The 18,817-nt window shown below is 43.2% G+C and overlaps 1 protein-coding gene across 1 annotated transcript in view; it reads left to right on the top strand.

Annotated features, from left to right (window-relative positions):
- The window catches only part of LATS2 (large tumor suppressor kinase 2), a 101,126-nt gene extending 85,158 nt beyond the window's left edge, over positions 1-15,968 (top strand). Inside the window, 6 exon segments of the mRNA XM_028531862.2 lie at positions 2,852-2,984; positions 4,081-5,381; positions 6,289-6,871; positions 8,188-8,370; positions 10,758-10,864; positions 13,660-15,968. Of these exon segments, the coding sequence (XP_028387663.1) occupies positions 2,852-2,984; positions 4,081-5,381; positions 6,289-6,871; positions 8,188-8,370; positions 10,758-10,864; positions 13,660-14,154 (2,802 nt within the window). The 3' untranslated portion in view covers positions 14,155-15,968.
- Positions 15,969-18,817: the final 2,849 nt, after the last annotated feature.

The raw sequence follows: 18,817 nt of genomic DNA, 5'->3' as shown, positions 1-18,817 counted from the left end.
TCACTCTGTGCATCTCCTGAAAGCAGGTTTTAAGTCATTTCTCGAAGTGACACTCCAACCTGCTGGTACAGAGTCTGATGACGGGAGTCACAGAGTCCGAGTGTCCCTCAGCCACCCATAGGAAGCAGGCTGTGCTGTTAAATGGGTTTGTGGCTCAGTGACAGCTCACTGGGGCTGTAAGCAGTTGTGGTAGCTGGGGAGGGCATGAGAGGCAGGGCTGCATGTTCCTGTGGCTTTGACAGCATGGTATAGTTGTGTCTCCCAACAGTTTTTACGGAAGCTATAGTTCTTATTGGCTCAATGAAGGCAGACCCTCTGACTCTGGTTACTGGAAGTTGTTAAACTGATAAATGAGCTGGCTCATTTAAGAGGTGAGATTTTATGACCTGAAATGTCCCTGTGAACATGAGTCATTCTTTGTGGTCTCCTTGTGTTGATTTTTCTTTGTTAAGTTCCTAGATTTGTAGCAGAATAAACATACAAGTCTTGCAGCTGGGGTGCCCAGTAAACAGAGAGAGACTGAAATATATGCACACTTAACTTTATCAATCCCTGAACATGTAGAAGGTTCTGGAGCAATGACCATGCCTGGCAGCTCACTGGAAAAAAGATGGGCTGGTGGCCATGTCGCACACAAAGCAGATTAAAAGGCTGCTGATTAAAAGGCTGTGTTGAGGGTCATCTTCTAATAGCACACATTAAATGAGCACCAAAAGCTCCAGGGTGACCCTAATAAAAGGCAGTCTCATGCCAGATCCTTCTCTAAGTTGTGGAGACTTCTTCACAGACTTGACCTCATTATATACCAGAACTGCAAGATAGGGAGGCTGTCTAACATGCCACCTGCAGTGCAGTCAAGGAGGCACTGAAGTGTCCACTTTCTGAACACTGCTCACTCTCAGCAACTCTTCCATATTCCAAACATACGCACTTTCCATTGATCAGAAAGTGCTTTTAAAACACAGCTTTGTCTTTATACCATCTCCCAGTCTGTCTTGTAAGCTGTCACTTCATGTCCTTCCTCCCTGGAGTCACCCCTCCTAGACCTTGATCTCAGGATGTCTTTCTTGGCCCCTCTCGGCCCCTGTCATCTTGCAGTGTTGCAGTGTTGCACCACTAAGAACAGAGGCACAGGTTATAGCCAAATATGACTTACATATTTTGTTCTACTGCTTAGCTAGGATATGGCCAGGAAGGACAAATTTGATTTTAATATGGCCTTTTAATAATCAAATGAATATTAAGCACTTAAGTTCTAGTCACTGTGGTAGGTGGGTGGATGCAGCCATGAATGACAGGGAATTTCAGGCCCCACCAGCTTCTCCCAGTCCTCAAGGAGGAAATAGTCTGACAAAGGTATGGGTGCATGATGCCTGTCCCTGGGCACTGGCAGTGGGCTTGGTAGGTGCCGAGTTAGCCATAAGAAGTGCATAGTTAGGAAGGAGGGAACATCTGGGGCAGTGGCTCTGTATTCTGAGTGGCAATTTGCAAACACAGCCACTCTTTTCTGCAGCAAAACCTGAACTCCCTCTCATCATTCTGGAATCTCTCTGTATTTTCACCCCTCCCTTCTCCTAGTCTGAGTTACAGGAGTGATGTCCCACCCTTGTGCCCTCAGACCCCTTCTCATCTCTTGTTACCACCTCCTGTCTTCCAAATTTTCAGTTTCTTCCTCCTTGTTTCCCCACCCTTCAACCTTCAGAGCAGCACCCCTGCATCCAGTAGCCTGTCCTCTGTGGTCACCACCCTTCCATCTGTTCTCATGGCTCACAGCTCTGCAGAGCTGACCACAGGGTACCTGGGCCACAGCCCTCAGTGTCCTGTCCCTCCTGTCTCCCATCTGCTCCTGCATGCTGGATCTCCCCTACTTTACAGTTTCTCTCTGCCCCAGATTGATCTTCTCATTGACCAATGTCCCTTTTGGAAAACTTCTGCAACTGCTTTCAAATAGGGGCAGAACTCTGTGGCCAATTGACCCAGACAGCGGTCCCTTTTTGCTGCCTCCTCAAGCCTCCAACCCATCTTTTCCATAAGCTCCTGCTCTGACTGTTCCACCTGCCAAGAATCCATTTTCTCTACTGGGCGCCCCATCTATCCAAATTGTCTATCTTGAAGAGCCGTCTCTTCCATGTGCAATCTCTGGTGCCCACTCCCTTGGCGGGATGAGTCTGATTCCTCTGACCCTCATCCATTCTACCTGCATCTCCTCGTGGCAGCCACCGGTGTCTGTCTTGTAGTATCCCATGGGAATTCTAAGGGGCCTGTCCTGTGCCACCCATGAGTCCACAGGCTCCTTTATCCTGTTCTTTCCTACTCCCACTGGACCAGGGCCCTAAGCACAAGTCCCCAACTGCTATAGGCAGCACAGGGCATTGCAAACAGTAGGTGTTTGGAAGTTTTTTTATAGATGACTTTTTGGCAACTCTCCCATCCCCTTGGGGCAGATCACCTGGTCTGGACCTCAGCATTACAGATGCCCATGTCCCAAGTCAGCCTGGGGGTGAGCTGGGTTACAGCAAGGCTCCTTGACCCCACCATTCTTCACAGTATGCTGTTGTAGTTTTAGGTTTATACTCAGTCTCAAAATTTTCTAAGGAGAAACAATTTTAAGATTCTTTCAGGTCCACCATCAAAATTCCTGTACTTGATACATGCTAAGTAGTCTTCTGTGGTTTAGTACAAGTTAGACTCTTATCATCAGGCACCTGAGGACATCTAACCAACTGTGCCCATTCTGAGACTCATCTGCAGCACCTCCAACATCACAGGGAGGCAAGTGTCACAACAGTCAGGAGCAGGGCAGGAATGGAAGTCCCTGGTGGCTTGAAGATGACGCATGTGCTTCCTGCAGGAGATGGCAGGCCGGGCACTGAAGCAGACAGGCAGCAGGAGCATTGAAGCTGCCCTGGACTATATCAGCAAGATGGGCTACCTGGACCCGAGGAAGGAGCAGATTGTGCGTGTCATCAAGCAAACCTCCCCAGGTGAGCTGAGGCCTGCAGCCTGCTAGTAAAGATGGTTTGTGATTTAAAAACATAAAGTAAGATCCACTGTGGCCGTGGTCAGCAAATTGCCTCTGGGCACATTGCTACATGCCTGTAATGGGTGAGCCAAGCCTGCCCTGCTCTGAAATTCAGGCCCTGGAGGGGATGCAGCAGTGGCAGATCATGCAACCTACCTGGGTACCCCCCATCTGAAATAACCTGTGGTACTTCCTATGGTGGGAGCAACTTGTGAAAGATTGCAAAATTCACTGGATATTAAAATTAGGCAGACTGGGAATAAAAAATGTTCTTTTTACTTTCTGTTAGGCCTGTGGAGGTATCTTTCAAAAGGGAGGCTTATTTCATTGATTTTAAAACACCATTTCTCACACTCGAGAGCCACTGCCCAGTGGCTTAGGATGATGGTACTGGGGAGGCCTAGATTCAGGAGCAAGTGCTCGGCTTCTCTGGCTCTCTGTGGAGAGTCCTCTTCTGGGATGGAACAGATGCAAAGTTTTCTGGGGCCTGAGCTCCCCCAAGTGTGGTAGGGACTCATGATACTTATCAAAACAGTTTCCCCTATTTTGTGGAAGGCCTGAGATAAACCAACTTCATTGCTGAGTGAGAACTGTACAGGCTTTGAAAGATGAATCTCTGCTGTTAAGAGGACACAAACTCATGTTTTCTTCTTGACAGAAGGAGTTTCATTACACAGTGCTGGTTGACCATCCATGTCACGGTGCTTAGCCATTTTGGTCCTGTCTCAGAGCACAGCTTTCAGGGGACCACAGGGTGATGTTCTGTGTGATTCTCTTCTACATTAGCCTTTGGTTTTTGTTCAGTGGTGCAGGAAACAGCCATGTTTGGCTGTGACTCCTGCCTGATGTGGTGGCTGTAGAGGGTCCTGGCTTTGCCAGGGGCTCCCGTGACGGCTCTCTGTGGGAAGGGGAGAACTTTTGACTCAGAGGCAGCCCAGATGAGCCCCAACAGAGTTCAGCCTTGCCCAGGGACCTTCAGTCCTGGAAGAGCCTGAAAGTGCCAGAACCTTTTGGACAGACCCCTCTAACGCCACTTTGGTTCTTTCTTTCCTGTGCAGGAAAGGGCTTGGCACCCACCTCAGTGCCACAAAGGCCAAGCTTTGAAGGAGCAGAAGATCCTTTTCCTCCCTATCATCCAATGAGTGGGGCCTATGAGGGCAGTGGTACGCTGGAGGAGGTGCCCCGGCAGTACATGGACTATCTCTTTGCTGGCACCAATCCCCACAGCGCACCTGGTGGCTCCCAGCACCAGCCCAAAGGCTACTCTGCAACTATGGAGGCTGCTGGGATAAACTTCCCCGTGGCTGGGCCTGGAGGTCAAGGCCTCCCCCTGCAGGGCCCACACTACAGGCCACACCTGCCAGTGCCCGGGGAGCCCCTGAGCTACAGCGTCCAGCGCAGCCCATCCTTCCAGAACAAGGTGCCACCAGATGCTGTGGGGTATGCCAGTCTGGCTGCCAAGGGCCCAGCTGGGCAGCCAGGGGCTGGCCACAGCTTCCAAGCGGTGGGGGCCACAGCAGGTTTATATATGCTGCACCCACACCACAAACAGGCTCCCCAGGTGCACATGATGGTACCCCCACAGAGCCTCCTGGTCCCCTCCAGGAATAGCCTCAATGTGGACCTGTTTGAAGCTGGCAGTGCCCCTGTCCAACCGTGGCCGGTGCCCACCCTGGCCCGGCGCAACTCTCTGCAGAAGCAGGTGGCATTCCGGCCCGAAGGCACTGTCCCCAGCAGAAGCAGCTCCTTCAACAGCCACCAGCAGCCCATGGCCATGGCTTCCCCTAACACCATCACGGCAGTGACAGCAGCTCACATCTTGCACCCAGTGAAGAGTGTGCGCGTGCTCCGGCCTGAGCCACAGACAGCTGTGGGGCCCTCCCATCCGGCCTGGGTGCCTGCACCCACCCCAGCACCCGATGGACCTGACACTACTGACGAGCACCCCCCACCCTTGGTGGGTGCCAGCCCCTATCCACGGGATGTGGATGTGAGGTGCCCACCCCCGCCTTACCCCAAGCACCTGCTGCTGCGGGGTGTAGCTGAGCAGGTGGATGTGGATGTGGACTGCCTGTGTGCAGGGCTGGAGCAGAGGCTGCGGGGAAACCCCTCTGAGCCCCCTGACAGGGGCCACAAAGGCACCAAGGTGGATCGAGCTGGGAAGGATAAGAAACTGATCCAGACATCTCCTGTCCCAGTTCGCAAACATAGCCGTGATGAGGAAAAAAGAGAGTCTCGAATCAAGAGCTACTCGCCCTATGCATTCAAGTTCTTCATGGAGCAACACGTAGAAAATGTCATCAAGACCTACCAGCAGAAGGTCAACCGCAGGCTGCAGCTGGAGCAGGAGATGGCCAGAGTAATCTCTTCTTTCACTCTTCCTAAGCCATTAATAGGAATAGCAGTAGGATCCCTTTTCTCTCTGTTTTATGCACTTTTGGTACCAACTAGTCATCTCCCCAGCACTGGTCTGGTTATGGAGAGAGGACCTGGAGAAATCACAGGTGTGTCAGCCCTCCCTTCTTCCTTTTGCAGACTGCAGGGATCAGCTATGGCTGTATGCCATGTGCCAACAAGAAAATTAGCAAATGGATTTTTATGTGTTTTTGTTCATTGGCAAAATTCATTAAATTTCACTAATAAAACATGTTGGGAAAAGTAGAAACAAAGTTTGAGGTTTTGTGAATTGAAATTATGAGATTCATTTATGCTTTTGTTAATAATTTATTCCTTCATTAAAGTAATGCTTTAAAGGGAACTTACTTGATAAGAAGCTGCTAGAGAAGGTAATTAATAAATTTAAATTAAATGTTATAGTAAATTTAAATCACACAAACCAATAATTTCAAATTCTAAAAATAAAATTTGTGTTCTTACTTTCTGCTCTCTCATTTTTATTGACTTTTCTGCTTTCTCATTTTCCCCTGAGCTATTAAAATATTAGATTGCTCTTAGAGTTTCAGGAATTTTGTGGTCCCCTTTCCACAGATTTTTGTTAATAGATGTTTCCTTTTGTTTTTAAGAGCCTAAAGTTACTTAGAGAGAGAACTATTTTGTTTTCCCTTTGGATTCTGGATTTGTGTCATATATGGATATAAAGAATAAAACCGATTTTTTTGTTTGTTTGTTTGGAGTGTATTGGACCCATTCTCCTATCTTCTCATTCCTGTAGATCAAGTCAGGCTCCTCTCAGTTCTAGGGCATTTCCCACCAGCCATTTCTTCTTGGGGTTCCCCCAATGTAACTCTTATTTTTCTTCTGTGCAGGCCGGACTCTGTGAGGCTGAGCAGGAGCAGATGAGGAAGATCCTCTATCAGAAGGAGTCTAATTACAACAGGCTGAAGAGGGCCAAGATGGACAAGTCCATGTTTGTGAAAATCAAAACCCTGGGGATAGGTGCCTTTGGGGAAGTATGCCTGGCATGTAAGGTTGACACTCATGCCCTGTACGCCATGAAGACCCTAAGGAAGAAGGACGTCCTAAACCGGAATCAGGTGGCCCATGTCAAGGCTGAGAGGGACATCCTGGCTGAGGCGGACAATGAGTGGGTGGTCAAACTCTACTACTCATTCCAAGACAAGGACAGCTTGTACTTTGTGATGGACTACATCCCTGGGGGTGACATGATGAGTCTGCTCATCCGGATGGAGGTCTTCCCCGAGCATCTGGCACGCTTCTACATTGCAGAGTTGACTCTGGCTATCGAGAGTGTCCACAAGATGGGCTTTATCCACCGAGACATCAAGCCAGACAACATTCTGATAGATCTGGATGGTCACATCAAACTGACAGATTTTGGCCTCTGCACTGGATTCAGGTGGACTCACAACTCTAAGTATTACCAGAAAGGTACTGTCTTAGGTACACCACACCTACTTTACACATCTGGACACAACTTAGCCATCTAAAGCAGGGGGTCCCCAACCCCTGGGCCCAACCCCATGGCCTTTTAGGAACTAAGCTATGAGCAAAGCTCACCTGGGCTCTGCCTCCTGTCCCCTCCTCCCCATTTCCACAGTGGAGCGAGCAAAGCTCTGAGCTCTGCCTCTTGTCCTCTCCACCTCCCCCTCTGCCATGAAACTGGTCCATGGTACCAAAAAGGTTGGGGACTGCTGATCTAAATGCAATTGTTTCCCACCCTAGTGGCTCCTAATCGTTGTGAAATTATCTGTCACTCCATTATTTTATAATTTGGAATGACATCATTTTCTCCCTAAGAAAGTAGTATGATGTGTGTGAGTGGATTTTTTTTACTATGGTATTTTTAGGATGATAGGTGTCATGGTGCCTTTGTGAAGAAGCATCACTTTGCCCTATTAAAATGAACCTTAAAAAGTGAGCCTCACAACTTCCTAAGGAGTCTTAATACAGCTGACCTGGATCTGCCTGCACTATTTGCAGTATCTTTAGGTATCTGTAAGTGTAGGTTCGGGTATAGGGATGATTATAGTTTAACTCCAACTCCTGTAGTTCTGCTATTTGGAAAAATCAGAAACAGCTGGCCGTTATTTATGGCTTGGGTTCTTTTTTCTTTTTTTAAATTTTAAAAAATTTATTGATTTTAGAGAGAAAGAAGAGATTGATTTGCTGTTCCACTAGTTTACCCATTCATTGGTTGAGTCTAGTGTATGCCCTGACTGGTGATCAAACCTACAACCTTGGCATATTTGGTTGATGCTGTAACCAACTGAGCGTCCCAGCCAGGAAGTATTTATTTTAAAACCATACTTCAGGTTTCTGGGCTTTTTCTTTTAACTTAAAACTAATCCTAAGTCATTTAATTTAGTTCTGTTTTCTGGCATTTAAGTCATTTTTCAAATTCACATTTTGAAAATCCTCTTATGCTTTTACATGCTCATCTTAAAGCATGCCTTGTTGAGATTGGGCTGAGAAGAGCTCAAAGTGACATTCCCTCAGTCACCTAAGCCTCAGCACAACCTACAGCTGCTGTCATAGCATCGCAGTTGTTTCTGTCATGGTGCAATGTTCGCCTCACATGGAGTCTCACACCCAGGACCTCAGGCTGCCCTGCTGAGCAGCTGGGTAGGGTTCTTTCTCTTAGTGCATAGGAGCTGAATTGAATTACTCTTCAGTTTCAAGCTATGAGTTTGTCAAAAAGTGAAAACTTAATTTGTTTTGTATTCTCTTATTCCTGGGTGAAAAAGGGAGCCACATCAGACAGGACAGCATGGAGCCTGGCGACCTCTGGGATGATGTGTCTAATTGTCATTGTGGAGACAGGCTGAAGACCCTGGAGCAGAGAGCCAAGAAGCAGCATCAGAGGTGTCTGGCACACTCCCTGGTTGGGACCCCAAATTACATTGCGCCGGAAGTGCTCCTCCGAAAAGGTGGGTGCCTCTGGTGCTCACTTAGGCCATTCCACTTTCCTGCCCAGCTAGAGGCCATCCTGGCTCCTGACCTGTAGAGCCAGAGGACCTCTGAGAGTCTCTCCAGCCCCAGGTTTCTAAGACCCTAAATATTCCCCTGTAACTGTGTACCCATGGAAGCACGTGTCACTTCCATTTTGGAATCACCCTTGCTCCCAGGATGACAGAAGACACATACCTTTAAGTCAGTCTTTGCTCACTCCTTTTTTGACTGGGAAGTGAGAGATGGGCTAGAGGTGTGGACTTTCTATCTAGCACCCAAGAGAACCACTCCAGAACTGGTTTGACAGTCATGTGGTAGAAACAACTCTGAGGGGCACAGAGACACTATTCAGTCTGCCTAAGACATTTTCTGGCTCTAGCTCTCTTTTTAAAAACTTACTTTATTTTATCTTTTCAATTACATTTTAAGTTCACTATTAGTTTGTATTAGTTTCAGGTGTACAGCAGAGTGATTAATCATAATTTACATAGTGATCCACTCCCCCCACCCCACCCCTCAACCCCCAATAGTTCCAGCATGCACCTGGCACCATACATAATTATTACAATATTATTGACTATGTTTCTTATGCTGTACTTTACACCCCTGTGACTGTTTTGTAACTACCAATTTGCACTTCTTAATCCTTTCAATTTTGTCACCTGGTCTTCTAATCTCCCCTCTACTTTGGCAACAATCAATCTGTTTTCTGTATCTGTTTCTGTTTTACCTTGTTTATATTGTTCTTTAGACTCCACATTATAAGTCAAATCCTAAGTTACTTGTCTTTCTCTGACTAACTTATTTTACTTAGTATAGTACCTTCCAGGCCCATCCATGCTGTTGCAAATGGTAAGATTTCATTCTTTTTATGGCCAAGTAGTAGTCCATTGTATATATGCACCACAGCTTCTTGCTTACATTCTGAGTTGAGCTGTACCATCTTTAGCTGGTTATTGAGTATGACAGAATGCAAACACTCTTCTCCTCCAGTCCTCCCTTGTACTCCAATAGCACCTTAAAGGTCAGATTTGGGGACAGTAATGTGCATAAAACTGTAAGTGCTCAGTAAAATTGGTCCTGGATAGATGTTCTGTTCCATCAGAATGACATCTGACTGAACACCAATGGAATCTTCCAGTAATCAGTCGCATGGCCCATGGCGACACTGGTTTGTTGACCTGAGTGTGTGTAATAAATCCAGGATTGGTGGCCTGTCTTTTCACATGTGTTGTTTCAAATCTTTGCAGCCAGCCACACTTGATTCAATTCTGTGTTTTCTTTGTTAGCTGTGGTAATCCAAAGTAAATTAATTAACCACTCAGAGCCACAGCTATAACAATAACCTTGCTGCCTAGTTGCAGTCTCAAAGTAGGAGGAAGTGGTGCTGGGCTGTGGGACAAAACATCCCTCTTCCCATCCTACCCTTCTTCAGCATCCACCATGCATTCAGTCCAGGAACCAGAGGTGGTGTTACTCTGCAGCCCTTAGTGCTAGATGGGCAGGAAGGACTGGGTTGGAGGGGACCAAAGAGTCTGGAGAAACTCGCCTGGGAATACTGCCAGCTGGGACCTAAGGTACTAGTTCATACTTAGCACAGATTGGGTGACATCAAGACAGGAGCATGGTTTGGAATGGGACATGAGGCTCTGGGGGAGGAGAAGTGGGAGAGAATCAGAGAAAAAAATGTACCTGCTCTGCAGCCTCCTTGGGGCTGACTCTGACTGAACTGTAGGACGTCCTGCCTTAGCTCTGTCTTGGGAGCACTGTGAAGAAGAGTCTGGCTAGTTAGTACCTCACACAGGGATTGTGTCTTCAGTGACAGTTGTTCCCTTTGCCAAAGTGCTCCCTTTCCTCCTCCCTTCATGTTCTTCACCTACCTCTGCCCCTCCCAGGAAAGCCTGGCTAGGAAGCCCTTGGGACTGGACACACCTGTTAACAGCTCTTAACACTTCCTGTTTGTGGTTATTACTATTGTAATTTGTGTCTGTATGGTCTTTAAGAATTTAAAATTCTGGTTAGTGTTGTTAGTAACAACAGTAATATTTTAATATTAATGTTTTTTCTTATTACAAAAGCATCCTGTGTTTCTCACAGACCAGTGACTAAAAATAAGAAAAAAGACAAGTGACACCTCCTCCCCATAGAAACACTGTTACCACCTTAGCACATGCCCTTTCCAGCCTTTATTCTGAGCCACACATACAAGGAGATGTGTTTTGTGTAGGTTTTTTTTTATATAAAAAATGTGTATTGCTCCACCATGTTTCCCCATGTAGCAAAGTAATACTTGATATTTTCATATAGTTTTTCTCTGTAAAGAGTACGTGCCCATGCCGGACTTGAATGTAGCCTTGTCTTTCAGGGTACACTCAGCTCTGTGACTGGTGGAGTGTTGGAGTGATTCTCTTTGAGATGCTGGTCGGGCAGCCACCCTTTCTGGCCTCCACTCCCACAGAGACCCAGCTGAAGGTAATGAAGGGGGAAATGCATAAGTTTGCTGCAAACGCATGATTTTCTGACCTTTTATTCTGAGTGATGTAGGAATCTCTGTATAAATGGGATTTAGAAATTTTTATTTTATTTTTAAAGATTTTTATTTATTTATTTTTAGAGAGGGGAAGGGAGGGAGAAAGAGGGAGAGAAACATCAATGTGTGGTTGCCTCTTGTGCGCCCCCTACTGGGGACCTGGCCTGCAACCTAGGCATGTGCCCTGATTGGGAATTGAACACCAGTGACCCTTAGATTCACAGGCCATTCCTTAGTCCACTGAGCCACACCAGCCAGGGTGAACATTTTTGTTTTAATAAGTAAAGCCCTAGAGTTAGACCTGAGTTTTAAAATGCAAAATATTGTGTGTGCGAAATTTTACTTAAACCATTGGTCACCTGCCATCTCGGTATTTCCAGGTAAGAAGAAAGAGAAGCAAGCAGTAAGGCACGGTCAGATCTAGTCTCTACTGCCACTGTGCAAAAGCAACAGAAAAGTTTATAAACTATCCCTAAAGAAATAAATTTGTTTATTTGGATGTTTTATCATTACTGTTTTCAAATTATCAGTATGAGGTAATGGTAGTGTGCGTATTTCTAACATTCATTTGATGTAATTAAATAGTTTTAGAATGATGGCCATTTACTCTCTGACATAAATGGTTTGATTACTTAAGAAGAATTGAATTAAGAATCGGATGAAATCTTTGCCACTTCTCAGAACAGTGCACTTACCCACTGACACATGTTTACTAACAATTCTAGGATGATTTCATATGCCCTGGAGTTTATGGTAGACCCTAAATTAATAGTCCCTTAATTAGAAGAAGCCTAAATTAAGGCTTAGTTTCATACCAGTAACAATAAAATTGGAAGTTGGTATTACCTGTAGCCTCACTGAATAGCTAAACCACTCACTCACTAATTTGCCTGCATGATCATGACGCAGTTTCTATTGTAAATAAAATTCACCATTTTAACCATTTGTAAGTGTGCACTTTAGTGGCAATAAATACATTCACAATGTTGTGCAACTGCCACCACTGTCTATTTCCAGACATTTTTATTTTTCCAAATAGAACTGTACCTGTTTAACAATAACTCTCCGTTCCCCCTCCCGCATCCCCTGTAACCTCTCTTCTACTTGACTGCTCTGGGTGCCTTAAATGAGTAGAATCACATAGTACTTGTCCATTTATGACTGGTTTATTTCACAGAATGTCTTCAAGGGTCATCCATGTTGTTGCATGTGAAAGAATTTCCTTCCTTTTTAAGCCTGAATAATATTCCATTGTATGTATAGACCACATTTTATTTATCCATCATCCGGCAATGAACACTTGGTTGGTTTGTACCTTATTTGGTTATTGTGAATAGTGCTGATATGAACATTCATGTGCAAGAATTTGTGTGAGTCTTGCTTTCAGTTCTTTTGACTATATATCCAGAGGTGGAATTGCTGAGTCACATGGTAGTTCTGTTTAACTTATTCACACTGTTTTCCACACTGGCTCCACTGTTTTTACATTTCTACCAACAGTGCATGAGGGTTCCATTTCCTCCACATTCTCACCAACACTTCTTTTTCTTTTTTTTATAGTAGCCATCCAAATGGTGGCTACTAAATGGTGGCTTCATTTCATCCTAGTGAGATGATACCTCACTGTGGTTTTGATTTTCATTTCCCTAATGATTAGTGATGTTGAACCTCTTTTCGTGTACTTACTGGACATTTGTATGTCTTTGGAGAAATGTCTGTTCAAGGCCTTTGCCCTTTTTTAATCAGGTTGTTTTTGTTGAGTTATAGAAAGTCTTTATATATTTTGCATATTAACTCCTTATCAGATACCTGTTTTGCAAATACAGTCTTCCATTCTGTGAACAAATATAGTCCTCTTCATTCTGTTTACAGTGTCCTTTGATGAACAGAAGTTTTACATTTTGATTAAGTCAAATTTATATGTTTTTCTTTTGTTGTCTGTGCTTTTGGTATCATATCCAAGAAATCATTGCCAAATCCAACGTCATGAAGATTTTCCCATTTTCTGCTAGGGATTCGATAAGCTTTAGCTCTACTAAAACTACTCAGGTTCAAACCAACCCTCCCATCCACACACCTACCTTCCTCCATGCCTCACCTGATGCTCAGTTCCCCTTACAGTAGCCAGTTATGTTGGCCTGATTCAAAGTATGAGCAGTAAAGTCCCTTAGCTTTTCTTTTCACTATAAACACATTTCTATGACAAATGTATTTATTGGATGGATGCATGCATTTAGATGGCTGGTATGTGCAGTTGAGCATCAGGGATTGGAGGCCAAGGCTGTAGGGTAGGTCAGCTTTATTCTTCTTTATGAGGTTGCCTTTTTAAGTTATAAAACCCCAGCTGACCATCTCTCAGCCACAATAAGTATTTAATGAGAACCATGATGGTTCAACAAAAATCTGTTGCCATAGCTAAAGAAATGACTCAGAGAGGATCAGTCTCTTCATTTTTGTGGAAAGCACAGAATTCTTTTGCTAAACAGTCTCTCTGGTAGAAGAAAATTGGTCTCTCTGGGTCTGCATTCGGCTTCAGCATCCTGGCCTCAGACTAGAACAGTGACCTGCTATGGCTACTCAGATCTACAACTGCGTCTTCTGAGTCTATCCTGACTTTTCTCCTGTTAGGAGACTAAAATTATTTAAAAGTCACGTCATCACGTATTGTCCCAGAACTGCCCATGTAGGCCTTGAGATGTTGGGAGAAACTAAACCTTTGGTTCTATTGTCTCTTGAGGTGATAAACTGGGAGAACACGCTCCACATTCCAGCCCAGGTCAAGCTGAGCCCTGAGGCCCGGGACCTCATCACTAAACTATGCTGTGCTGCTGACCACCGGCTGGGGAGGAACGGGGCTGACGACCTGAAGGCCCACCCATTCTTCGTCACCATTGATTTCTCTAGTGACATTCGGAAGCAGCCGGCCCCCTACGTTCCCAAGATCAGCCACCCCATGGACACCTCAAATTTTGACCCAGTAGATGAAGAAAACCCTTGGCATGATGCTAGTGAAGACAGCACCAAGGCCTGGGACACACTCACCTCCCCAAATAACAAGCACCCTGAACACGCATTTTATGAATTTACCTTCCGAAGGTTCTTTGATGACAATGGCTACCCTTTCAGATGCCCAAAGCCTTCAGGAGCAGAGATGTCACAGGCTGAGAACTCGGATTTGGAAAATTCCAATCTGGTGGATCAGACTGAAGGTTGCCAACCAGTGTACGTGTAGACAGACTTGACACTGACATCGAGCTTCCTCAGGCCTGGGTACTTGTGGCTGGTTCCTTAAAAGGCCTGATGGAACGTTCGGGGCAGCTTTATTTTCAGTTAGTTCATTGATTACTTCACTTGAAATTCTAGTCTTCACCAAAAAACCCAAGACAAACAAAAATGCTTTTTAAAAAAGGACTCCAGTCTAGCATATCTTCACTTCTAGATTCTGGTTGATAAGGGGGATGGTTGTAAACATGGCTTTGAATCAGCTTTTGAAGACCTTCACTGCATTGAAAGAATTTTTTTAAAATTTAGTACAGTTTAGAAAGAGCACTTATTTTGTCTATAGTCATTTTTATTACTAAACTATAGGGATTAACTCTGACAAATCATGCTGCTGTTATTTTATACATACATTTGTATTTTATCACAGCACTTACTCACATTTAGGAAAAGAAAATTAAACTGAAGAACGTGAAAAGAAATCTCTGTGCAATAACATAAAAATAACACTGTTTTGTTGTTACTGATACCATTTTATTCACACAGTGGTTTTTGTTTTATATTTTTTCCCACATTTAAAAATTGTGATATGTTAAAAGCTGCTTTTTTTATTGCTTTTTGCATATTATAGTATAATAGGCAGTTCGTGAGCAAGGTGACTCCATGGTGTGACTTCTGATGTCTGGTGTGTAGAGTGCTGCATGAGCTGGGCTTTCTGTTATGAATGACTGTGTCTTGCCATTCACAGCGGGTTCTGTGAAGATGTTTTTATACAGTATCTATAAATGAGACATAGACAGTGTGTGATGACATGGGTGGGTGACCACTGTGATTGTATCCCTTACTGTTTTGTTAAAAAAACGCAAGTATGAAACTGAGAAGTAACTTCTGTGTGTGTCTTGGGTATGGTTGGATTCTTTGGGGGCTAAAATTAAGCATTTGTCATATACTAAACTCATGTGCTTCTAAAGGGATTAATTTAGCTATGCCAAAAAGTTTGAAGTTAATCGTGGAACTTGGTCTCACCAGTCGATCACTCTCTTGTTCTTGGCATAGCTGACGTGTGGGGTCCAATAGCCGCCACCAGACAGCCCCACCGTGAAGTCTGCCTGCCACCATTCCTCGCGCTGCTGAGACAGCTGCAGTCTCGCCATGTTGAAATTTAGTGATCTTGGCATTCTTTCACTTTTCTTTGTTTTGGTGTGCTTTGAAATGTCAGCCTTAACTTGTTTCTTTAAAAGTACATTTTCCTCATCTTTGTAAAACAGCAAGGATTATTCAGTGACATTGGAATACAAATAAAAATGAAGCCATACCTATTTTCTTAGATGTGTAGATATATATATAACTACATAGATAAACATATAAAATATTCCTTATTTCAAATTAGTATGAGTCCTATTTAAAATGATTTATATTTCAGTGAAAAGTTTAGTTCTCTTGCTTTTTAAGAATCCAATGCATATTTTCATTATATTATTCCACATATTTTTCCTTGACATTTTTTGCATAATGTATTCATTATTTAGTATATATCTAGGCAGTAACACTTATAAGTTTATCATGTCTAAACTATAAAAAAAATTCTTGTGTACTGGTTTACATTTTGTATGAATGATAAATCCCAACATCTGCTGTGCTTGTACCATGACTGTCAGTATTTCTGCAACTTTACAGTAATGCTGTGTTGTTATTTACAGCGCTCTGACACACTTTTAAGTGGTAGGTTCTTTCTCAGGAACTCAATTTAACTATTATTTATTGATATATCATTGCCTTTGAAAAGCTTCTATTGGCACAAAATATTATTAAAATTTTGAATACAAACCCCTTGGTGTCATGTTTTATTGGAATTTTAAGTTCTTGCTTTTATCAGTGTGTCATATATGAGTTAAAATTAGTTTTTTGTGTATCTTTAGAAAAGTGAAACTTTATGCATACTTGGCACAAGAAAGTATACTTTTTTGCCTCTTTTACACAAGTGGGAGAATTATGCATATTTTATCTGTACCAGCACATGAATTTTTCACCCTTTATTATCACTGTGTAATATTTTATTGTGAGGGTCTGTTATAATTAGACCAGTCCTGTATCAATAGACATTTCAATTGTTTCTGGTCTTTTTCTATTATGAACCATGTTGGAATAAGTAACTCCGTATAGCCATCACTTTGTGCAAGGAAATATGTAGGATAGATTCCTAGAGATGGAATTGCTGGGTCAAAAGTTAAGTGTATGTGTGGTTTTTATTGCAAAGTAGCCCTGCATAATGGAGGAGGAACCCCTCTAGGTTCTCCTCCTCCTCTAGGTTATCTCCTCCACACCCCACTAGGTAGCCGAGAAAGCACGTCCTTGACCTATCTTTATGTGGACCATTTCTCAGGTTCAAGTTTGCAATGAGCACCTTCCACTGCTTCATAGCTCATTGTGCCAACACACTGGTGCTCAAACTGCTTCATGTGCTGTGAGTAACAAAGTCCTTTGTTGCTGATCCAGGCGTCTCCTGTCTTAATCCAGGATCCATGAAAGAATAAACAGGCTCACTTACTTATTAGCGTGTAAGTAGGATAAAATCCAATCTTAGACCTGACAACAGATATTGGGTCAATATACATTCCCAATAGCAATGTGCAGATAGTTTAGGTAGACTCTTGCCAGCCACACAGTGTACTAATATCCTTTTTTTATCTTTGCCTATTAACTAAATTTTAAAAAACAAGACAAAACCTCGGTGTACTTTTACGTGGCATTCCTCTTATTTTGAAAGAAGTTGAGCATCTTTTATGTATGCTTGACATCTATTTGAATATTCTTAAAAATGATGATCCTAATTTTATGCATTATTTGGGTGCTGGTTCCTAAGACCTTCCTCAGTTGAGATTCCCAAATGATTTCCATTCTTTTCTCATTCATCATCATCTCTTTCTGCCCAGCTAACATGAGTCATTTAACTGGTCTAGTGGCCAGACAACAGATTATGGAGAACAGTCTCTTCAATGTTTTGATAGATTCCATAGGAGGTAAATACTCTAGCATTCATGAATTCTCTATTCAGAGGGTTGCAGGGCACAGTCAGGCCTGGCTTCTTATGTTTGTAGTCATTGTTGGATATGATTGGAGTTTGTTGAGGGAGCAAATTATATTACATCCCTTCCAAGTTTCCTTCTCCACCTTGCATGCTACATGTCCCCTTGATAAGTCAAAGTGCAAATCACAAAGAGAAAAACATTAGCCAGCATAGCACGCTTCCCCTGAACCTCCTGTGGTCTGAACCATTTTTTAGTTGCAAATTTTTGAAATGCAGTTTATCATTATGCTAAGCGAAACAAGCCAGGCAGTGAAAGACAAATACCATATGATCTCACCTTTAACAGGATCCTAAACAACAAAACAAAGACACAAGCAAAATATAACCAAAGACATTGAAATAGAGGTCAGGCTGACAGTGCCCACAGAAGAGAGTAGAGGGAATTTCAGGGGACAGTGGGAAGGGTTCATGGGAACAAACTTAAAGGACACATGGTCATAAACTAAGGGGAGGGTGGTAATGGGAGGGAAGTGGGGAGGGGTGGGAGGGGGGGCTGGATTGGGAGTAAAAAGGAGAAAACTGTAATTGAACAATGATTAAAATAAAATAAAAAAAGAAATGCAGTTTATTTCTTCCAAATTTGACTTATAAACCAAGTTTAAAGCCCCAGTACTTAACTAATATTTTATTTCAGCTGGCAAAATTCAGCATAGTCAAGAAAGATTGTTGCCATTATGTGTGTATTTATAAGTCGTTTTATCAAGCATTTTATCCTTTTCCATTGGTTAAAAAAAAACCAAACATTTCCTTTAGCAAGGGAACTTTGCATTTCCCAAAGTGACAGCTTAAATTTAGTGGACAAAATATGATTATTTAACTGTGGAAAGGAGGAAAAATTCTATGGTTATTGGAAACTGTGGTTAAATACATGTGGCCTCTTGAGAGAAATGCCTGATGACAACACTGTTCTTTTGAAACTCAAATCAGATAGTGTTACTATACATTAGTTTCAACCATCAAACATACCTTAGAAAACTCAAGAGGAGAGAGAAGGCTGTTGTATTTACTAATAGTGTCTCAAACTGAGTTCTTGCTTCCTGGTGGACTAAGTCTTCTTCTATCTTTTCCTCTTTTACAAAACTTCCTTTAGACATTCTTTTAGGATAGGTCAACTGGCAACAGATTCTTAGTTTTCCATTGTTGAAAAGTGTCTTCATTTCTCCCTTTATCCTGAAAGGTATTTTAGGCACATTTGTTTGGGGTATAATCATGTTTAGGGTACAGGATTCTGGGTTGACACTTCCTTCTGGCCTTGATGATCTCTGAGGAGAATCTGTTGTCATTCTAATTATTACTCCCTATAGAAAAGATGTTGGTTTTCTCTGGCTGCTTTCAAGGTTTTTTCTTTGATTACCTTTTAGGTTAGTTATGACATGTCTCAGCCTGGATTTCCCTGGGTTTACCCTGTTTGTAGTTAACTCAGCTTCTTGAACCTATATGTTTATTTCTTTTGCTAAATCTGTGAAAGCCTTAAGTCTCCTGCATTCCCTTTGATTTTCCCCAATTCCTACACCAATGTAATCAAGGATATTCACATTTTCTTATCTCTAAACATGAATTGGCATTAATTGATACCGCTCTCCCTTTG

Source organism: Phyllostomus discolor, chromosome 2 (genome assembly GCF_004126475.2).
Source record: "Phyllostomus discolor isolate MPI-MPIP mPhyDis1 chromosome 2, mPhyDis1.pri.v3, whole genome shotgun sequence".
Taxonomy (NCBI): domain Eukaryota; kingdom Metazoa; phylum Chordata; class Mammalia; order Chiroptera; family Phyllostomidae; genus Phyllostomus; species Phyllostomus discolor.
Note: the sequence above shows the minus strand (reverse complement) of the source record. Positions and strands in the feature narration are given on the sequence as shown.